The sequence below is a fragment of the Takifugu flavidus genome, chromosome 8 (genome assembly GCF_003711565.1).
Source record: "Takifugu flavidus isolate HTHZ2018 chromosome 8, ASM371156v2, whole genome shotgun sequence".
In the NCBI taxonomy this organism is placed as follows: domain Eukaryota; kingdom Metazoa; phylum Chordata; class Actinopteri; order Tetraodontiformes; family Tetraodontidae; genus Takifugu; species Takifugu flavidus.
Window position 1 is genome coordinate 9,235,482 of NC_079527.1, and position 21,547 is coordinate 9,257,028.

Sequence of the window (21,547 nt, forward strand, 5' to 3'; positions counted from 1 at the left end):
TCTATTGCCCACACATGTATCACAGCACACATTCTGCTCAGTACAGTGAAGAAACTTGGGGCCAGACGGTTGGAAATAGTGTGAAAAAACAGGAGAAAGTGATGAAGCAGTGACAAAGAAGAATCGCATATTATACTAATGCACCATATATTTCATATGAAACTTAGATAAGGCAGTATACACAATGTTACACAAGCAAGCTGGAGAGCAGAGGCCAATTCATTATGATCTGGCTTGTAAAGTGAGTGCCCGACTGGTCGTCCAGGCCATTTTTGCTGTTCTGTCTATCTCTGCAGCATTTTGTCGTCTTACATGATTAAAACACAGTATAGTGATGACAAGGTATCGCTCTGCTCAGCCAATGTAGTGCAGTCTCACACATGAGAAAGGAAACATTTTACAATTTAAATAAATCACTTTCGTCCGCTTAAAAAAGAACTACCATTTAACATTCCAATGATGCGTTTGTCCATTTCTTAACGACCGTCTCCTCATCCTCCCTTGTAGTCCTCCACCTGGACTCATATCTGACCACACTGAGCCAAAATGTCCACTACTGAAAGTGCATTTCTCAAGCTACTTCCCAACCAAGCGTTTGTTTTACGTTACATTAAAATGTATTTTTTGGAGGAAAAAATGTGAGTATATGAAATTGCGATAATACTGGATATGACTGAACACTCGGTTGATGGAAGGAAGTGTCTCTGGAAGCGTTAAAAAAGCAATAAACCATTTTAACCCAAAACCACACAGAAGCATGAACCCCAGAGTTTTTACCGGTTTCCTCACAGAGCATTTGCCCTTTGGAGTTCGGTCAAAGGGCCAATCACAAGCGGGCGCTATTGGGTGCTATTTTATATTGTCGGTAGCTGGATAGAACTGCTGGTAGAAAAAGCCATGCAATCATGAACAGGTGGGGAAGGACAGCGGCACAAAGTATGTTCTGACAAACTTTCCCAGAATGCCATGTTCCACAGGATCCCCTGTAATGGGGGAAACAGGTGGGGTGCATTACAGGGCACGGATGGAGGTGGGAGGGGGCAGTGTTGTCCTCAGGTCTGGTCCAACCATTCGGCACGTTTAGGGGCCTTGCACGTGTGTACATCCACAGACTCCTCGCAGTCCTTACACTCCACGGCGCAGCACCATTTAAACTTGCACTCACACTTGGTGATCTGCTTCACTCTGGTGGTGTCGTAGCCCCGCCCACAGCACATTACCTCGCAGCCGTCCGTGCCGCGCGACGTCTTGTTGCAGATGCGCCCGGCTGTGCCCAGGGAGCCTGGGAAAGGGGTCAGAATCATGTAATTAATTAAAGATAAAAGCAAGTGTGTCATCTGCAAAGACAACTAGCATCTGCCTGCCACTGAGGGTAAAGTGTATAGTTTTCTGTTGTTATGCCATCGTTCCTAAATAGCTACATCATGGATTTTCTTTTTAATAAATTCTTTCTCATTTTGATAGCCAGGAGCGCGTAATCGTGACCCTAAAGCTGGGATTTGACCTTAGTTGGGTAGATCCTTGGGCTGTGTGTAGTGTAGCACTCGACAGCGACTATTACTTAATTTGCTGGCATATTGTGTGTCTTATGTGACCGTCGTCCCCACAGAGATTAGTGCTGTTGTTTTATGTTGGAGGAGCTCCCTGTTAAAACTGCTACCTATCACAACATGCTGCCCATAGAACAACAGACCCACACACACAACTATGCAGTGTTGGTAGAGTGGCCTATGGTTACACTGCCTTTCCCAAGCCACTGCTCCCTTTGATGCCCCGTGTGTGTGTGTGTGTGTGTGTGTGTGTGTGTGTGTGTGTGTGTGTGTGTGAAGGTTAAATGGACAGTGGAGCGTGACAGACAGACAGGCTCTCACATTCGGAGGCCCTCTGTGCCCTCCAGCTATGCTTAGTTCAGACAGACGGAGAGAGGGAAAGACTGTGATGGACAGAGAGAAGTGATTTTTAAATTTGCTGCTTTTGTCCCCAGGCTGTGGATTCCAGTGGGAAGGTGAGAAAAAAGGGGGATGGGGATCAGGGAATGAAGACAAAAGGGACAAGGAATTGGAAGAGCACCGGTAAAAAAAAACTTCTGAGTGTGGGAGTGAGTGGAGTTTTTCAGGTAACGTTTCACCCACCCTGTTTCATAAATCAACACCTCAACTTAAAATGCACATTTGTCAGTCCCTCCAATGAGTTGCAGATTCCCGAGAGCAAGAACCACCATTGCCAGTGAATTGTAGTAACAAGTAGAAATTTCATCAAGTCACTGCAGCTTTCCAGTCATAATTACCATCAATAAGGCTATGTATATATGTCTATGTTTGTGTGTTGACAGAGAAACAGAGGTCAGGTGGTCATGAAACAACTATGTCCTCGGGGTACAAGGATATTAGCTTCCAGAGGCATCACACAGGAGGCCTGCTTTGTTATCTGACTTACACACACAGAAACGCACCACTCATGCATGAACATATACACAACATACGCAAAACACAACAGATAGTTGGGGTAATCCATCAACATCCATGAGAAACCACCTTCCTGGTCCTGTCAGTGGTTCCCTCTTAAGCGCCTCACCTGCAGATTTGTCTTGTAGGCAGTAATCCGGAGAGTTCTCAAAGTAGACCAGGTCGTTCTTGGTGGCCTTCCTGAAGGCTTTGTTAGCCACAGCGAAACCTGTCCCATCCTGATTCATGGTCACCTCGATGGCCCCATTGTATTTCCTCCGCAGGTAGTCTCCCGTCTTCCTGAAGTCGGACATGGCCATCCAGCAGGTCCGCAGAGTGCAGGAGCCACTCAGTCCGTGACATTTACACTCCAGCTTCATGAATCGCTTCACTGCCTGGGTGCAGAGAGAAAGTGCGATTGTAACCTATATATTTTAACTAGGCGAACCCCCTGTTGTGTGGCACCAGGGAAGTCAGAGTGGATTTTATAGGTATAGCGAGTGTGGGGATTTAGGCTTGATTGGAGGCCAATTTATATCCTGGGATTTTCAGTTGTGTTCCCTATCCACGTCCCTCCACATCTGAAGGGTATTTTTGTACTGCATCTCCACATATGAGTCTGGTTCCGCTAAAGGGTTCTTCCTGTTAAAGGTGAGTTTTTTCACACACTGGTTTTCTGTAACGTCCCTGAAGACAACCCTGATAATAACAAATGCTAAATCAAATCCAGTCAAACTCTGATTCAAGGGGTTCTTCTCGACACCTCACTTGTCATTTGCTGTCATCTACACTTACTGTTCTGCCACAGCGGTTGTTGTGAAGGTTCATCAGCGCTCGAGCATCTCGGACCGTCCTTTCCCTGGCATCTATGAAGGTTTTAGCGAACTTGATGCCGTAGTTGATGTTATCGCTGCAGCCGCCCCAGTCGAACTCCCCCCTGTCGTCTTGGGATCGCCCACGTTTGTGCGGGTCACAGTTGCAGTTCTTGAGCTCCCCTTGGCTGCAGGCCCTCGTGAGCGCGTACACAACTCCCGCCGAGGAGATGGCGTAGACGAATGCCGCTTCACGGCTGCCTAAGAAAAAAACACCCGGGAGAGAAATCACAACAGGGAAAACCAGACAGTTAATAATCGCACATTGCAGTAAATTCTTAAAGACGTGGAGAGCGAAAACTGCGCAGCCAAAGCGTGAACATGGATACAGAGATACAGATAATACCATTACCAGACCTGGGTGTCCTGTCAGGACATGGAGGTGCAGCTGACGGGGGCACATCAGGCCTGATGTTGACTATAGGGCAGTTCTGTTTAAATATTATCGTGGAAATAATCCTAGCTGCGGGGCTCTCGTCCGCTCACATAAATTGTTTAAATATGGACACACTGATACCCCATTAATCAACACTGGGGTGATGTCATGACAGGGTTTTTTTCTACATTTGCTGTGCTTTTCTGGTTCCTTAGTTCCTCAGAATATGACTCATCTATTGTGTGGCCAAAACTACATGAAGAATTAGATATAGTTTTTGGTCACAGTTGTTGCAGAATCCATGGGAATGAATGGGGGAAATTCACAGTTAGCGGAAGATTTTTTTTTTTCACTGGCATAAACAACATCTTCAAGTAATGATTAAATAAACTGTAAATGCACTGAGCCTATTAATGATCCCCCGAGGGGTCCACTCCACTCGAGCTTCATTTGAAGACAAGCTTTGGTCTAACGCTTCATATGCGATATTCCATTATATGCTTTGTTATTTCATCTTCTTTGCATGCAGATACCCAGACAAACTTAGAGATGATTCAGCTCTGCTTTTCAATTCCATCTATTCATGTCAAATTTTAACATTTATACACTCATTTGATCTCTCCTCATACACAAACTACACAACTATATGCATATTTATTGCCAAAAACAATGTTGAATGATTCTGATTTATTTTATAATGTCATTGCTAGTGACAGGTTGATCCTAGCACGCGTCAAATTGTCTCACGTGCCGTCTACTGCGTACGCAAATTCACGCACATCAATTTGTGTTTAAAATGAAAACACTGTCTTCCGAACAGACAAATTGTTGCAGCAATTAATTTTTAAGTGCACTGGCGCGGAAAACAGGGTTTCATGAAATTCAGCTACTACACAGAGGAATTTCAAAATATTGTTACGAAACCACTGGGGCCAAAACTGGGGCAACAAGCGAGTGTCTGAAAACAAGAAAGAGGGTTCACGCCGTAAACAGAACCAGAAGAGTCTGTGCGATTCTCTCCCTGCACTCGCCGGCGTGTCCCATTATATCTACGAGGTGAGGAGATCATCATACGGGTCATCACTCAAACCTGCGCTGTTTGCCTGACAGTCAGAATATCTCTCTAAATATTTACATCTGCATTAATGTTTATTCCTTTCCACCACACGCACCCACCCACACACACACACAAGAGTACCGCACACACACACACACACACACACACACACACACACACACACACCTCTATCTCCATATCTGCTACTTTTGTTTCCATGCATCATTGGCCCCCCTCCCTCACAGGCTGCAAGCGGGACAGTAACAATTCAGGCGAAGTCACCAACATTAGATTGAGAGAATTAGTGTGAAAACATCCGATTAGTATAATGCCGCAGCCTTTAAAATGAGACAATGGACGCCAGAGGTCGGCAACTGCACCTTAAAAGTGAAATACTGCATCTGCTTTAGGAATGCAGAACTAATGACGGGCATGGTTGCAGAAATAATGGCTGATGGACAATTTATAGTAACCATTTAATGTTGCTGCGAAATAACCAGCTGACAGCGCAAAACTGTAGCTTATACCAGGTGTTTTTTACTAAAGAGCCCCTGTCCTCTGGTAATAAATAAAACTCATGATTCAGCTTGTCTGTTATTATAAACCCCTCCATATGGGGGAATTATATTTAATGTCTGCAGATACAGTTGGAAAATATGTACTGTATGTTAACACGCACCATTGTCTGCGTGCCACAGCGCACAGAGGTCTGGCAGGGGTGGAAAAACAAAGCTACAAGCCCATGGCTCAAAGCTGGTGTGTTTATTGACGAGGTGTAAGGCACTGCAACAGTCCATTAGCGACTATAAACATGGAGCACGAGCATACGTGAGTGCGGTAAGAGCAGAGAAAGAACAGAGTGAGAGACATGGGGACGGCAAAGGAGAGGGAGAGGTGAGGCAGCGGGAGCGAAGAAGGGTGAGAACGAGGAGGCAGATTAGGAACAGATGCAGTTACAGTCCAGGCTAGGTATCAGTGCGCTGCCAATAATCGAACACGCCGTGGCAGACACACACATGGACTTACTGCGTAGCAGGACACGTCCGAACACGGTGTGGTCACGGTCCAGCGTGCTGCAGTTCCAGCGGTGGTGCCTGAACTGGTGCTGGCACTCTCTGATCCACTCCTTGGTGCCCTCTCCAATCGCCTGCATGATGTCTGGGTAACGCTGGCACAGATGCCTCTGTTTGTTCACCAATCCTGGGATGTTGTCGCAGATCACACGGGCCCCCAGTGCACCGATGTACCTGGTCGAGCAAGAGGGGGGTGGGGGATTTAAAAACTATCGGGATAATGGTGAATATGCAGATTCTCATTGGTGGTGAAGGGCTGGAAGAAGAGCCACAGCCCTCTGTGAGTCAGAGTTCACTACACTTAACAGTTTAAGGTTTGGAAGGTGGAGGGGAGTGGAAAGCATTTACTCTACTCTCTAAATAAATAAGCACTTAACCTCTCCCCACAAGACATGCGTTTGCATGTGTGGTTAAATGTTTCCCAATGGGATAGTTGAAATCGTGCCCCCACAAATCAGTGCGCAAAGTCTGGGGCCTCCAATAACCCTGTCAAACTAAGAGCCCATTTACTCAATCCACTCCTGTCTCTTCTGCTTTGCTGTCATCTTTCTTAGTTCTACCGGAATCAACCCCCTTTTTGATGGAAACGCGTAGAGCCGCTCGGTGCCCCAACACATATCAATGCTAATTTTACAAAATAGCGCCGAATTCTGTTGCGCGGGACTTTGGTGGGTCAGCCTGGAAGGTCAGGGAGCGAGGAACTGTGTGGTCGTTTTACGAGGGCAGGCGAGAGGACGGAGACTCGGAGCTCTCTGCTCCCCAGAGTGGGATTAGAGAAAGGAATAAGACCAGAGTGCTCATCAAAGGAAAGGGCCAGAGAACCAGTTCACACTCCGTTTTCCCGCTGTCTCCGGCTCTCTGTTGGTGGACCTGTGGATTTTATAGGATAATAAATCAAAATCCACAGGTCTAAAACAACATGCTGTAAAACCCGGAGACCTTACTGTGAATCACGGAAGAAAAAGAAGTGGGAGCAAAGTCAGGACAGGACGGGTCCATAGACATCAGATGGTTCAGTTTATAGTTACATTGCCCCCTGACCTGTCGATATAAATACTAAAAAGATTATCAGCCTGGTTATCAATATGAATTAATTCAATTTTAGTGGGAAAACTTCTGCAGATTTTTTTACAATCATGGAGCAATAAAACAAAATATCAAAATGTAATTTCATAAAATGGAACCAAATCAACAAAGACATGTTTTTTTTTGGTCATAATTGTTTTGAACAAAGAGAATCATCCGTTTCCCTCAAACATTGTTAAGTATTTCCTCAAAAGGCTGGAACATCCTATAATCATTTCACAGCCCCCGGGGTGTTAAAAGCCCAGATCTTAATATATCACCACTTACAGTACACCCACAGAATTTAAATTCCCCTAAAGCCAATAATGCCCGGCTGAAACCTCCATGCACACTCTTCGCACTACTCTCCGTTGCTGCATTTAATCTACACAAACTATTAGGCATTCCATCACCCCCTTACCCGCCCACACACAGACACTTCTCCTGTAAACACACTCACACTCGCACAGTTGCATGTACGTTATTTCCAAGCTAGTGGGATTTTTTTTCTTGCCTCTTACCTATGCTCTAGATGGCTGGTTTTGGGGTATTTTTGAGAAGGAATTTAAGGGAATTTCATTGTGTGTGTGTGTGTGTGTGTGTGTGTGTGTGTGTGTGTGTGTGTGTGTGTGTGTGTGTGTGTGTGTGTGTGTGCGTGCGTGCGTGCGTGTGTGTGTGTGTGTGTCTGCGTGTGTGCATGTGTGGGTGCACGTGTGGGGTACCTGGTGAATTAATGAAAGCCCTGTTAAATCCAGCTGAGCTCAATCCACGTTCAGCCAAGATCACCCTCTTAAATTAGGCCTGGGCTTATTAAAACCTACCCAGTTGTTCTTATTATTGCTCAGCAAAGCAGGCCAAAAAAAAAGAAAGAAAATCAGACATAGAAAAAATGAAACTAAATTCTTGACTTTGCTCGCAGTTTCCCAGCTTGTGTTCTGTGCTTACGGTCCTTTTCATTCTGGTCCATTATTCAGTGTTTGATTCAGGAGTTAACTGCAGTTTTCTTTTTTAAAAATGACAGGCTCCATAAACAAATGATAAGAAAATAATCTAAATGGGAAGGCACTGCCAGTTACTCAAACCTAAATGATAGTTTAATTATTTTACGCCCCAGCCTGCCCCATACAGGTGTAGTAATCACACCAAATAGGCCGATACATTCATTAATGAGCTGAAAATTCAATTTTAATTTCTCGGCAACGTGCAACATATGTTCTCCATGTAGAATGGAGAGGAGAAATTATTATTTTAATTTAATATGTTACATTTGACTCCTGTAGTTTCACTTATTTCACTCGTTTTCCTGTTCTAAGATGGTCAACAGCTAAAATACCAATTAATCGGTCACTAAAAAAGAAGGATAAAAGGCAGCAGTAGAAAAGGCCTGCTTATTATATATTGGACCTCTTTTTCCATTTTTCAAGCATGGTGTTGTCTTGAAAGAAAATTATTTACAGTATCATTTTGTGTGGGGGAAATGTTTCCTTGGGCCTCTATGTTGGAATTTTCAGGTTCCAATGAAAGTGAAGTCCGCTTTTGGTTTTTAATAGCCAATGAAAAGTCGTGATGTTACTGTTGTAACAAGTTTTCTGTTTAATTTCATTTTTTTTCCCTAATCAATAGAGAAATAAATAGAATAAAAATTGGCCTTCATGAATTTGGAGGACAGGTAAGCCAAAGGTGTGTCCCGCCACACTCACCACCATGAGGAGTCCGCTCTGGGCGTCAGCAGCAGCAGCAGCAACAGACACGCACAATAAATCCTGGAACTTTGGCATGAAGGAGTCCGGGAGTCGGAGAGTTTGGATGAAGAACCAGAGCTGCGAACGCGGCTTGACCGCAGGCTCACAATCCTGTTTAACCCCAACATGTTCTGCGTTTATTTAAGGCACCCCAAAAAAGTCCAAGTTTATCAGGGGGAGCTGATTAGGAAACGTCCTGGTCTCATTATCCACTGCGCGGCTCCAGATTATAATCGCGACTGTCGGGACCGTGAGGAGCGCGTTTTTTGTGCCATGTGCGCACCAGCCCCTCCGCTCCGGGCTGCTCTACCTGACAAGACGAGCAACACGTGTCCGCTAGTTCACCTCCCCTGACTGCAGCCCTAAACACCGATCCTGGACTTTTAGCCACTTTAGAGGCGGGAATCCGAACCTCAGCTGCAGCTTGGAGTTGTTGGATGTGAGGCGCGCTGCGGTCGGGGCGACTGTGTGACTCTGCTGGGTCGGATGCTCGCACTGCCTCCCCTTTATCAGCGCGCAGTGGACAAGCAGAGCTGGGGGGGGGGGGGGGGGGGCTGCTGACAGCTTCTCTCGCCCATTGGACAAACGCAAGGGTTACAGGGTTTGCCTGCAGGATGATATAATGGATGGATGGATGGATGGATGGATGGATGGATGGATGGATGGATGGATGGATGGATGGATGGATGGATGGATGGAGAGTGTAGGACGATGACTTGCCTGAAATGAACATGACTGAAAGAAAAGATCATTAGTCCATAATAATGTCAGTCTTACGTGAGAGAAAAGTATCTATCTATCTATCTATCTATCTATCTATCTATCTATCATCTATCTATCTATCTATCTATCTATCTATCTATCTATCTATCTATCTATCTATCTATCTATCTGTCTGTCTGTCTATCTATCTGTCTGTCTATCTGTCTGTCTATCTGTCTATCTGTCTATCTGTCTGTCTATCTGTCTGTCTATCTGTCTGTCTGTCTGTCTGTCTGTCTGTCTGTCTGTCTGTCTGTCTGTCTGTCTACACACACACACACACACACACACAAAGGGTGCTTCATAATAATGTTGTTCCTCTTTCATATCACATGTCCTTTAACTATTTAGCAGGAACATCTTACTTTGCATAAAATAAAAATATGGGATTGTTTAACTTGTTATTATGAGCAAATGTGTGTTTAAATATTTGTCACGCTTGCAATTTCGGCCCAGGCTGAAATAAAAGTCTGTGCTAAATAAATAAATAAATAGAGAGTGAAAGGGAAAGAGAGGGAGAGAGACAATACGGGACTGCCCAGGAGAAGAGAGCCAAAACCATTCGGTGCAGCAAAATCTGGCTCAAATATGAACCACATGTGTCAAAAGGAGGACTGCTGAGACAATGCTTCCATAACAGACACACACACACACACGCCATTGTTCAGAGCAAGGTGACCTTCCATACTTGACAGGTTTACTACTGTCATCCCGTGACATCCTTAAATTTCTGACACCTTCCATTGTCCTTGAAGGCCCCCAAACAACTTGCTTTTCTGTAAAAAGATTTTTTTTTTTTTTGCAAGCTCAAAAATGACAGACTGGCCATTATTTCTGCCAGTTTATACGCCTGTAGGTTTAAACCTGTGTGGCCTTTGTGGTGAAGCATTAAGAATCCCACTGTTGATTCAGCTGACCCAGTAACACTCACAAACAAGTGAACAATCAGGAAAATCCCTGTTGGAATTAAAACTATTAGAATTAGCTCAAGCTGTCGCAAACTGTTATTCCATCAAAAGCTCGAGGAAACAGCTCTATTATGTGCCAAAGCCGCAGTTGAATCTCGAAGACATTTGTATTTCTGCGTCTTTAGAATGGGGCGCTCTGGCTGGAGCGGGAGCTGCGAGAGGCTGCGAGGCAAAGGCGCGGGCGAATATTTGCACGCCGCAGCTTAGCTTACAATTTTCTGCTAAATCAAAAGGAATTAGTGAAGCACAAACACGGCTGAGTTATGCTCTCTCGTGGGGCTGGAGTTGGAACAGACTTTCTCTCCCTCTCTCTCAGCCTCTGAACTTGACCCCAGCTTTCTCCTCATAAACAATAACAGAGTCAAGTGCCTTATGTCAGTCGGAGGAAAAGTTTGCCTGACGTATAAGCTCCAATCTGGCAACAGGCTACTCAGAGGAAAAGTACTGTCAGGGGGTTTTGAATGAATTCTGGGGTGAAGGAGGGATAAAGGTGAGGTTTACAGAGGCCATGGGTTTTTGCTGTAATCCAGATGATTTCTGTGTTGATACATTTAATCACTCACGATTGTTTCTGAATGGAAAGTTGCAGAGAGGGAAGGCGACAAGCTGAATGAAATAAGGACAAAGCAGAGGTGGGCTACATGGACGGAGGGCCGAATAATGCCTTGGGCAATCCTTGGATGAGCTCAGCGTGTATTCCTATCCTGTGACAGGCTGGAAGGTGGGAGGATGGCCAGACATCAGAGCTGCAGAGTTCCCACACGGACGGGGCAAGCGCAACATTTTGCAGGTCGCGGGGAAAGATGGGGTTAACAGTCGGCAGGTGAAAGGCAAAGCAGAGGGATTTATCAAAAAAAAATGGTAGAACATGAAAGTCTTCAAAGTGCGTCGCGTGGGCTAAATTTACGAGGGATGATGACAATTGCTGTAGTTTAATACTCAGGTTCTGTTAGAAATAAGTTATGACAGACTGAGAAAATTGAGGTCAACTCAGCAAACAAGTGCGTGCATCATAGATACAAATAGGAGAAAAGTTGTTTACTTCAGTGTTTAGCTGCATCATTCCTTTGGGAGAGTAAAATGCTAAAGGCCAAAAACATTCGTCGGTCTGGATTTAATGTGATCAAAATGCTTCCATGTTGGATTCTGTGCACCATTAATCCTTGTGGAATGACGTATTGTAGATGTATTTAGAGGAATGTGTGCAACACCAATAAACAATGATGACAAAAAGACCCGAGAAGCTGCCCGGGCGACCCTCATCCAAAAATCCAGCAGCATTATCTTTAAAGCTAATTAAAGGTCAGAATAACATCAGAGAGCCTAAAAATACCCTGTCCTTCAGGAGCAGACTCACCGCAGCGCACACGTGTGCACAGAGAATCAGATCAGTTATAATTTATTGCGCAGTAAAATTAGATGTGCCTAAAGAGGCGGACAGCCTTGGACCAACGCTGCAGCAGCAGGTCTCCAGAATCTTCTTTGGAAGAAAGTTTGGCGCCATCTCAGAGGAGGTGTTGGAGCCTGTCGTCAGCATGAGGTATTCACACTGAGGGTGTGTATATGTGTGTACGTGTGTGTGCAAACGCACAAAAACCCAAACAAATTAAAACACTGCTAACATTAGCCACGGAAAGGAAAGACTTTACTTCTGTGTCACTAAGCTAACCTTTAACGCTTTAAAGCTGCTCTGAAGTCACAGTTGCTGCAATGGTGATGGTGTGAACACGTGTCCATAGGCTGCCATCGGGCCGTGCAACCTCAGACCGCGCACGCACACTGTTCTGCTCAAGCACACACTTGAGATGCGGCTGATAGAGACGACATCAAAGTGATGTATGGCAGCATGACCCCGTTGACATGTTACACACCTCTAGCACTTCTTAGGAAGAGGCAGAATGCTGATATGCAATCAGTCCACACATATAATTGGGATTGCACAACTCATACCGGAGGGGTGGAGGCATTGATTTTAAAATGAATTCTAGGAAATGCGTGTCACGTTTGCAGGGTGCTGATCATTAATAGTGCCCAGTGTGTAATCGCTCCCGTTTGGAGGAGCTTTATGCGGGGTAGCTTCCTGTTTGTGTTGGGAGGTGTCTGTGTGCCGTCCACTGGGGAGGCAGTCACATGGCTGATGGACAGTGAATCAGTTAATTCGTGTGTGTGTGTGTGTGTGTGTGTGTGTGTGTGTGTGTGTGTGTGTGTGTGCACCATGATAAATTCATGTTGTTTGTATGAACTCCCTGCATATTTACTTACAGAAAACACTTTTTAACCTACTACAGACTCACAGCTAAGACTCTGTCAATCTATTATTTGATCTTATTGCTCATAAATGTTAATGGTAAACGTGATAAATGCAGCTAATTTAAGGAACGGTGGGCCAAAGGTTGTGTACCATGTAGGAAACACAATAATCTGAAACAGCATGAGACATGCTGTAGTTTGTGATGGACGTTCTTTGGTTATTTCTTGAGAGCTGCGCGGTGTTTTAGGTTGTTTTAGGTTGTTTTAGGTTTCTGATGCTGGGCCAAGTTTTGGCGAAGGCTGTTAGTTTGATCAGAAGTCCCTCCACGCTCAGAGTGATGAGAGCAGGATTTAACAGAGAGCAGGTGCACTTGAGACGGTCGGGTTGGGCCTTTGAAGCGAAAGCCAACTGGGATCCTGGTCTATGCCTGACCTGGAGCCAGTATACACACACACACACACACACACCACACACACACACACACACACACACACACACACACAATTAACACTCTCTTTTAGTTAGTAAGTGTTTACTTACAATTTACTTACACATTTTTACGAACAGCTTCTTTTTAACTATTGGGAGCCAAAAAAGAGAGGACATGACGTGAAAAATCAGATCATTTTCTGCACAAGAGCCCTCAAATCTGATTTATTTTCCTGTCCTTGGCGCCGCTCTGTGATTTAAGTGGCTGTTTGGTGCTTTCATGGTTTGGATTTGGACTTGTATGAATTGCAGACACGGCAGCTCTCCAGGCCCTGGTGGACTCCTGCCTCTCTGTCACTCATTTCCACTATTCCCACTGGACTTTCTTTTGTAACCTTGATTAATATAACTATAAATAACAACAATATAACTACTGGTCTTTGTAGTACAGGTCTCAGAATCGGTTGGCGCTAGTTCTTCAAGCCTCTCTGAGACCAAAGATGTGGCCTGTGCCGACATCCATACTGTAATTTATCTTTTTATTTTTCCTGATTTGACTTGACTGTTGGCCTCTGTATTGCATTTATTTGGGCTAACAGGTTGGCTGGGACCACTGGCATCAACAGTAGGTCTGCTGATGCGAAAGATCTTGGTGGATGTTGGGGTCTCCTGACGGACAGCCATGAACTTACGGGAACAATAACTGTATTTAGGAGAGCTTTAGTATAGCTATATTCTAGCAAATGGGTGAATGAGCACCTGTAGGGGCATAAACTAACGGGCAGCGTCAGTCTGCATCATCTCCTGAAACAAGGCCAAAACTTTTTTCCGATCAGGCTGCTGAAAAATTTGATTTATGACTTTGGATGAAACAGTTTCCTGTATTGACAGGTTGATGTCAAACACACTGATCTGGACTCAGTGCTCTCGTTTGATTTAACGTCTGCCTTTTGGAAATTCCTCAGGAGTCAGTCGTCTCCACTGACTAGCGGTTGTGTCTTTCTTTAAAAAAACAAACCCAAAGCATTCAGTCTTTTCACCAGAGTCATACATGTTGTCGTGGCAGTCTAGTACGTTTTGGAATGTACCTCGGTATTCCAAAGTTTCAAAGAATAATTTCAAAGCTCAGCAGCCCGGCAGCCCCGTATCAGTGATGCCTTTAGAGCTCTATAAGCTGAATATATGATCCCACTGTGGTGTTGGATGCTTCACAGGCATGGCCAAAGTCAATTCACTTCACACTCCACACTTGCAGCCTCTTGGCAGCTCAAATAATGATACATGTTTAAGATATTAGAAATTCCTTTGTCTTCATGTGATGAAATATACATGTTGACCTGCGTACAAGTGTTGACAAGGCTACATCATCAGTGCAACAAAGAAATTAAAGGTTGCGCCATCATTAACCTCCCTGTTGGTAAATTACATCTGGCTCCTGTAAGCTATAAGCACCAAGAAAGAAAAAAGTAGTTTAAGCTTAAGCATTCTGACCCCCATTTATCCCAGTCTGCCCAGTACCAAACCAATTGAAGCCAGCAGAAATGAAGGGGCTCAGACAGAGGTTGATATTCCTGGCAGAGGGAGTAACAACAGGCCATCCGCTGTGTCTGACACAGAACATTAAATCCATAAACCCTGTGGATACCAGTCTGCTGGGCCAGTACTAATATGTCTGAAACAGAGTAGGGGGTGTTATGGGCTGCAAGAAGTAAATAGGTCTGATTCATTCTGTATGTGAAGATCGGCAGCTCCAGAGCTGTGATTCTCAGTCGCAAGTGGGTGGATTGCTCCCTCCATGTCAGAAAAGTGGCTTCCTGAAGTGGAGGAGCCTGTCTGGATCTTGTTCACGAGCGATGGGAAAGTGCAAGAAGAGTTGGTTGGGCCCAGGTTCTGCAGTGATGCGAAAAGCTGCAGTCCCAGCAGTCTTTGCGATGCCTTGTGGCCTTCCATATATCCTCCTGGCTGATGCGCAAAAGGACGCTCCTGAAACCATAAACAGGATATAAGGGATGATATGACATAAGCAGCTACTCATGCACAACATCTAAACAGATCGACAAGCACTCTGGGTTTGGAGGCGTCTCCGCAGAAGCTGCGAGTCAGTATCCAGCAATTATGCATGATGGTTATGTCCGCTGACACACACTTGAAGCATGTCCTGCCAGAGTATGAAGCAACAAAATGACAAAAGCAGTGGAAAACTTCAGTCTCCCCATCGGAGCCTGAAGTTTAAAGTCATCTTTCCTAGAGCCGTTGTTGCTCTAAAGCCGACGGGAGTCTGTCTCAGGCTTTTCATTTCCTGCCCTGATAAATCCCGGACAAGCCTCTTGATTTCAGCTTGGGTGGGATGGATGAGCACTTCAATAACTTTAGTATTATCGTGCAACATCAGAGAAAAGAAATCACTCAGAAGGCTTTGACAAGATGAAACATACTGCTCACTCTCAGAGATACACACCACAGACACACGGGTGCCTCAAATGTTCTTGTGCACATTTTAATAGCAGCATAAATTTGATTTTACAACAGTTGTATTGTATCCAACCAAAGCATTCCAGCAGGAACACACTTATTATCTGCTATCACCAGATACAATATGTGGGAAAACTGACCCTTATTAAACTGCTACTGCCACTGATATTAGCCAAACACTTTAATCCTCATCGCTAACTGAAGTTATCATGCTTACCAGGTGTCCCCTAGCATCCATATACGCTACAGTCATAAATTAACTGGATGAAGCTATCATTTGTCAGCGATTTTCTTAATTTATAGTTTGTTGTAAAGATCTTTGATTGAAAGACCCCAAAGTTTCTTCTCATTGGAGCATCTCCTCCTGCATGTCTTGTCGTACACTTATACACTAAAAGAGCTTTGTAATTTTTTTCTTCTTATTGTTGTTCTTCTTCTTAAACTAATAAGTTTTACTGATGGAGCTGATGGGAGTTCAGATGAAAGAACAGAGCAGGAACTCATCCCTGCTCCTGCACCAAGCTGCTGCCTAAAAACTGCCTGCATCCTCACTCAATTATTCCGCTCATGGAGCAATTTCGACCTTATGCCAAATTAATACAATGGATAATAAATACAAGGGCAAGATGATTGCGGTGGTTTATTTGGAGAAGGTTGTTTGTGAAGCACATGACATTAATTCTGCTTTCAGTGTGAGCAACTTCACAAGTAAACATCCCCAGAACAATGAACAAGTAAGAGCGTAGAGTAGGAGAAAGGGAGGACTGTGCGAATGCTGGACATCAGACCAAATGGGAACCAGAGAACACTGTGAAATGTCAGAACTACTATAGATTTATACTTTACATGCTCCCCTGAGGTGCACCACACATAGACTGGTTCTGAACACAAGAGGGGATGAGGGGAAAAAAATTCTAGTCATGCTTCAATTGGTGCAACACAATTAGGCAAAAAAGGCCTAAAAAAGATGACTGAGAGATGCCGAAGTGGAGAGCGAGAGGAGAAAACAGCCAGATCAGCTGGGTCTTATTTAGATCGAGTACAGTGAGCGGAGGGTTGAGAGGAGGTCGAAGGGCCGTGCATGTGCTTCACGCTCACGCCAGACTGCAATGGGTGGGCTGCACTCCTCACTTGCCGCACTGTATGTTTCTTCAGGGAACAGGAGTGGCGTGGGAAAAGAGTTCTGGTGATGATGTTGGTCAGTTGAGTCCGTCACGCTGATGGTGCACAGGTTGCACTCTCAACTCTAACCTTATCCAGTACCAGTGGGGGCCCCATCACCCTACAAGTCCAGGTACCTATGAAAAATAGTCATTTTGGAAAACAGATGCATGCGATAGTGGTGCAGCAGGGACCATATAAAGCCTCTCAGAATCATGGCAACTCTTTGACCTGCCCAGACTGTAAACCAGTTGGGCATACAGGACATGTGGTGGTTCTACCAACAGAACAAATTCGACGGCTTTGATTCTAACCACCCATTCAGTACCGCCACCAGCGTACAGCTGTTGTTCGATTGCCACAGTTTGCCGCACCGCAGGCAGCTTGTTGAGAACGCCGCATGACGCCACCAACTGCGGGACTCAGGCTGCCAGACACACATGATGGCTAACAGAGCGTGGAGCTGCGGACTGTTACTTTGACTGGAGACTGGTCTGAATTAGAGCCCCCTCGTCCCCCTCGGCGGACCTCAGACCCTGATCCAAATCTAACTCCCTTGTAAATCACAGCGGACCAGGTGATTTCTGAATCCTGACGTTTGCTTCTTTTCACGAGCCAACAGGCCTCTTGCTCTCTCTCTCGGCCCGCGGTGACGTATCAGGGGAGATGCGTGCGGATGCCCGTCACCTGCGCAGAGTTAACTCTGAGAAGCTGATACATCGCTCAGTTAATCCTCCATGCCTAAAATACAATGTCTCCACTAAACACAGCTGTAAAGCCTTTATGGGTGTGTCAACTACGCTTTAGCTCTGCATCAAGATCAATACCGATCTGATTGTTCTCAGCTGCAAATATTTCACGATGCCTCATAAACGCCTCATTTAGAGAAAATGGTTGGCATAATCGCATGCGAGTAGTTTGACATGACTTGAACAGGTGGCATGTGTGTGTGGTCACTCACTGTTGGTGGTATGCACCAGCTAGAAGGGCTCGGCAGCCTTATCTGTGCTCAATGGCATTAAAAGGTCATGTGTGCGGGCAGAATGTGCGCGCGGTGCAGTTCCAGCAGAAGCACATCCAGATGTGCGCTAGTATGCATGCGTGCAGAGGTCTAATGGCCCACAGTGACTTTCTCTGATCATAGAGAGCAAGACTTCTGCATTTCCCTCACAGGAAGACCCCATTATGCTGCGTGCATCAATAAAACGGTCCCCCCTCCCATCTGCCCCGTGGCTCCCGATAGCCATCGCTTTCCCTCGCTGGGTTCCTACTCATGCTGCACTGGGACAACTGCCTAACCACCCCCCAGAGGAATGGCGTAATGGAGTTACCCGTGTTTGCGCAGCAGATAAAACGAATTTATCCTCACTTACCGCCAGATTCCCTTCATTGCTGCCAGGCACATTTTAAATATGTTCAGTAGTGCCAAAATTGTGGTGCATTCTGGGCATTTGAAGTGGACACAGGAGGCAAGTGTGTGTTGGTGCATGCGCAGGGAGGTTCTTTGACCCAATCACACGTCTGACTTTTTGAATGCAATTCAATAATGCTGTGATTTCAAGTATGGAGGATAGAGTCGAAAACATTTTCCAGAATTTATCCAGTTGTGGGAAAATACGTATTTCCAGAACATTTGTCATCGCGTGCAAACAAGTGGCCTTTGCTTGCAAAATAATATGCGTGAACAAGCAAAAATGAAGTCTAGCAACAGATTTATCATGTTTTAGTGGACCGAGCATCATCAAAAAGATTGTTCATGAAAGTGGCTGACAGTTGTGTGGACTCCGCTGAAGGTGCTTGGTAGCGCCCTTTGCTAGCGCGGAAAACAAAGAGCTAGCAATTTGATGGATGTGGCGTGAGCAGAGATGTGCGAGGATGCAATGCTGTGATGTCTTGCTGTCCTGGGACTCAAACTTGGAGCCTCTGTTTTGTTGCTGCTGAAGTCATCTCATCATGATATTATAACGTAGATAGATAAGTCTGACCTGGCAGACCTCTCCAGCCATTATTCTTCACAGCTTGTGTAATTCCACTGGAAAGCTCTCTCAATTACAAGGCAGCGCGTCAAACCAGCCTCTTTTTACGTGTATATATTTGGCTTATAATGGCTTATATTGCAACTGTCCTATGACAGCAAAAAATGCCATAAATTGTATTTTGATTTCAGCTTCAGGTCATCCAACTTTCTCGCACTATATGTGGTTCTAATTATACTGCTGAAACTATTGTGTATTATGTAGCAGTGACAGAAGACAATAAAGGACATTTATAAATGTGATTTTGCAGGTTTGATTAGAGCTAAAGACTCAAATGTGATTATTACAACGGTGAACCCACCAGCGCGACAGCCACTGTGGGCTAATGAGCTTATCTTGTTTGTCTTATCTTTCACTGCTGAGTGTGGGAAGATGTAATAAAGATCCAGCCTTCAAACTCTGTTTACATAGAACAATCTGAGCCCGACTTTATAAACAACCAAAACTAGAGAGGCAGTAAAACACTTCCTCATTGTAAAAAGTACCTAAAACTCATTATCAAATAAAACTGCCATGTTGTAAAATGTAAAGGTAAAATATTGGCCACCAATAAAAGCGGTAAAAGTGTTTGATATGAACAACAGTGAATACACATGAATACTCAAAAATGCAGGAAACAGCACCAACAATTCTGAGAAAAACATAAATCTTATGTCTCAAAACAGCCTCAAATAGTTAGTGGCTAAGGATCGGATTGGGGTTATGGTCAGGGTTAGAGAATAGGTGTTAGTGGTTTGATAAGTGTTTATGGTTTGGGTTTAGGTTGAAGGTGAGGGTTAGGGCTGTGGATGGGGTTGGGCTTTAGGGTATACGGTTAGGGTTAGGGTAGATTAGGTTAGGGTTTAGGGTGAGGGTTAGGGCTGGGGTTGGGGTTTAGAGTTTAGGTTCAGGGTTACGGTTTATGGTTAGGTAAGGTTAGGTTAGGTTAGGTTTTAGGGTCAGCGTTTAGGGTTAGGGTTGTGGATGGGGTTGGGCTTTAGGGTATAGGATTAGGTTAGGTTAGGTTAGGTTGGGATAGGGTTTAGGTTTAGGGTTACGGTTTATGGTTAGGTAAGGTTAGGTTAGGGTTTAAGTTCATAGTATTTAGGGTTTGGGTTAAGGTTAGGATTGGAGTTTAGGGATAGGTTTTAGGTTTAGTGATTACAGTTAGGGTTAGGATCATGGTATAGGGTTAGACTAGTTTCAGATTAGGGGTTAGAGATTAGGTGTTATGGTTTGGGTTAAGGTTTGCTGGGGGTTTGTGTTAGGGGTTAGAGGTTGGGTTTTTTGGGTTAAATGTGTTAGCTCTGGCCAACTGATCCAAAGGAGGAGGTTCAGTGGAAAGGCTGCAGTCCCCCCAATGGAGATCCAGGTTCAAGCCCAGGCCCAGACAGGCAGAGAAAGAAGGGCTTACCACACCTGACAGCTGAGCCATCAAAAATTGCTTTAAGAGAATAAATAATTCATTTTTTGGTGGTTATTAAATAGATAATAAATGAAAAAACAAATAAATTGTTTATTTAGGGTTTAGGGTTAGAGGTTAGGGTTAGGGTAACCCTAACCATAATGTGTCTTTTCCCCATCTTTTTGTCATTCCTCCCTGTTTCCCCTTTCTCTTCCTCCATAACCTGGCCAGCCATCATTAGGAGCGCCCTCCATATGAGCTAGTTCTGTTCAAGGTTTCTCCCTGTTAATGGAAGGAAGAATGAGGTTATCCTGCTACAGTTGCTTTTTGGGGGGTCAGGCTGTGGGCTTCACCGAGAAAAAATCCTGTTTTCAACAGTCTATTTAAATAAAATCAAATTAGACTGAATTAAAATGTGTTTTTAATTTATGCTCTAAGTTTGATTAACATTAACACTAGTTAAAAGTAACTAAAGAAAGAAATGGAAAAACCTCAGTTAATTTGGGGTAAATGTCCTCTTTTTACCTTCTGTCACTGCTACAGTAAAACTGCTCTTCACAGCAAGACTGTTAAACATCTTGTCATTTGTCCCTGTCTGTTTACGACCCTGCTGACCAGGGTCGTGGAGGTTGTGTGTGCATTTGCGTGTGTGTTTAACTGCCTGACAGTGTTAGGGAATGTGTGATGGAGGGCTCACAGGCGAGCTGGCCGACGATTTCATGAAGGAAAAACACAAAAACAAGAACACAGGCAGAGAGGTTCGACCAGATCAGAGTTTTCGTCTTGGAAGTCGGAGCTGTCTGCTCCGATTAGGGAGACGGTTACCATATCGTAGATGTTGATAGTCTCTGCGGTGGAATTGACATTCCTGGTTAGTTCCACTGATTCTACTGGTGGCTGGTCCATCTTTATCCTCAGGAGGGAAGTCCCCACCCAAATCCTCATCCATCCATCTATCTATCTATCTATCTATCTATCTATCTATCTATCTATCTATCTATCTATCTATCTATCTATCTATCTATCTATCTATCTATCTATCTATCTATCTATCTATCTATCTATCTATCTATCTAATATTACTCTTCATGTACTGCATTAGCATATATGGCATGACAAGTTCTTTCCTTTATCTGTCTGTCTTTATCTGTTCTACTGTTGTGCTCCTCCTCTTTGTTCACCTGTCTCCCACCACCTATTCCCAGAATGACGCACGTGGAACCCCCTTAGAGAGGGCGGCAGAGGTCATATACCAAGACCCAAAAATCTCTGGCTCCTGAGGTTGCAGATGTTCCCTGGACCCCGCTGCTGGCAGGTTACAGCGCCATTCTGGCGAACATTGAGACGTCCTGGGATGCATGCTTCTGAACTTACCTACAAGGATGTTTCACAAGAGGCCAGCTGGGAAGTCAGAGGGAGCCAAAAGGAAGGTGAGGCGGGTCAAAAAGAGAAGAT

General features: G+C 44.7%; 1 protein-coding gene across 1 annotated transcript; it reads right to left on the minus strand.

Moving 5' to 3' along the window:
- Positions 1–112: 112 nt before the first annotated feature.
- LOC130530600 (protein Wnt-2b-A) lies at positions 113–9,124 on the minus strand. The gene is made up of 5 exons (XM_057041916.1): positions 8,588–9,124; positions 5,776–5,996; positions 3,240–3,517; positions 2,575–2,839; positions 113–1,282 (listed from the first exon to the last, which is right to left on the minus strand). The coding sequence occupies exons 1-5, from the start codon at positions 8,755–8,757 to the stop codon at positions 1,053–1,055; spliced, it is 1,164 nt and encodes a 387-aa protein (XP_056897896.1). The 5' UTR covers positions 8,758–9,124; the 3' UTR covers positions 113–1,052.
- Between the last annotated feature and the right edge of the window lie 12,423 nt (positions 9,125–21,547).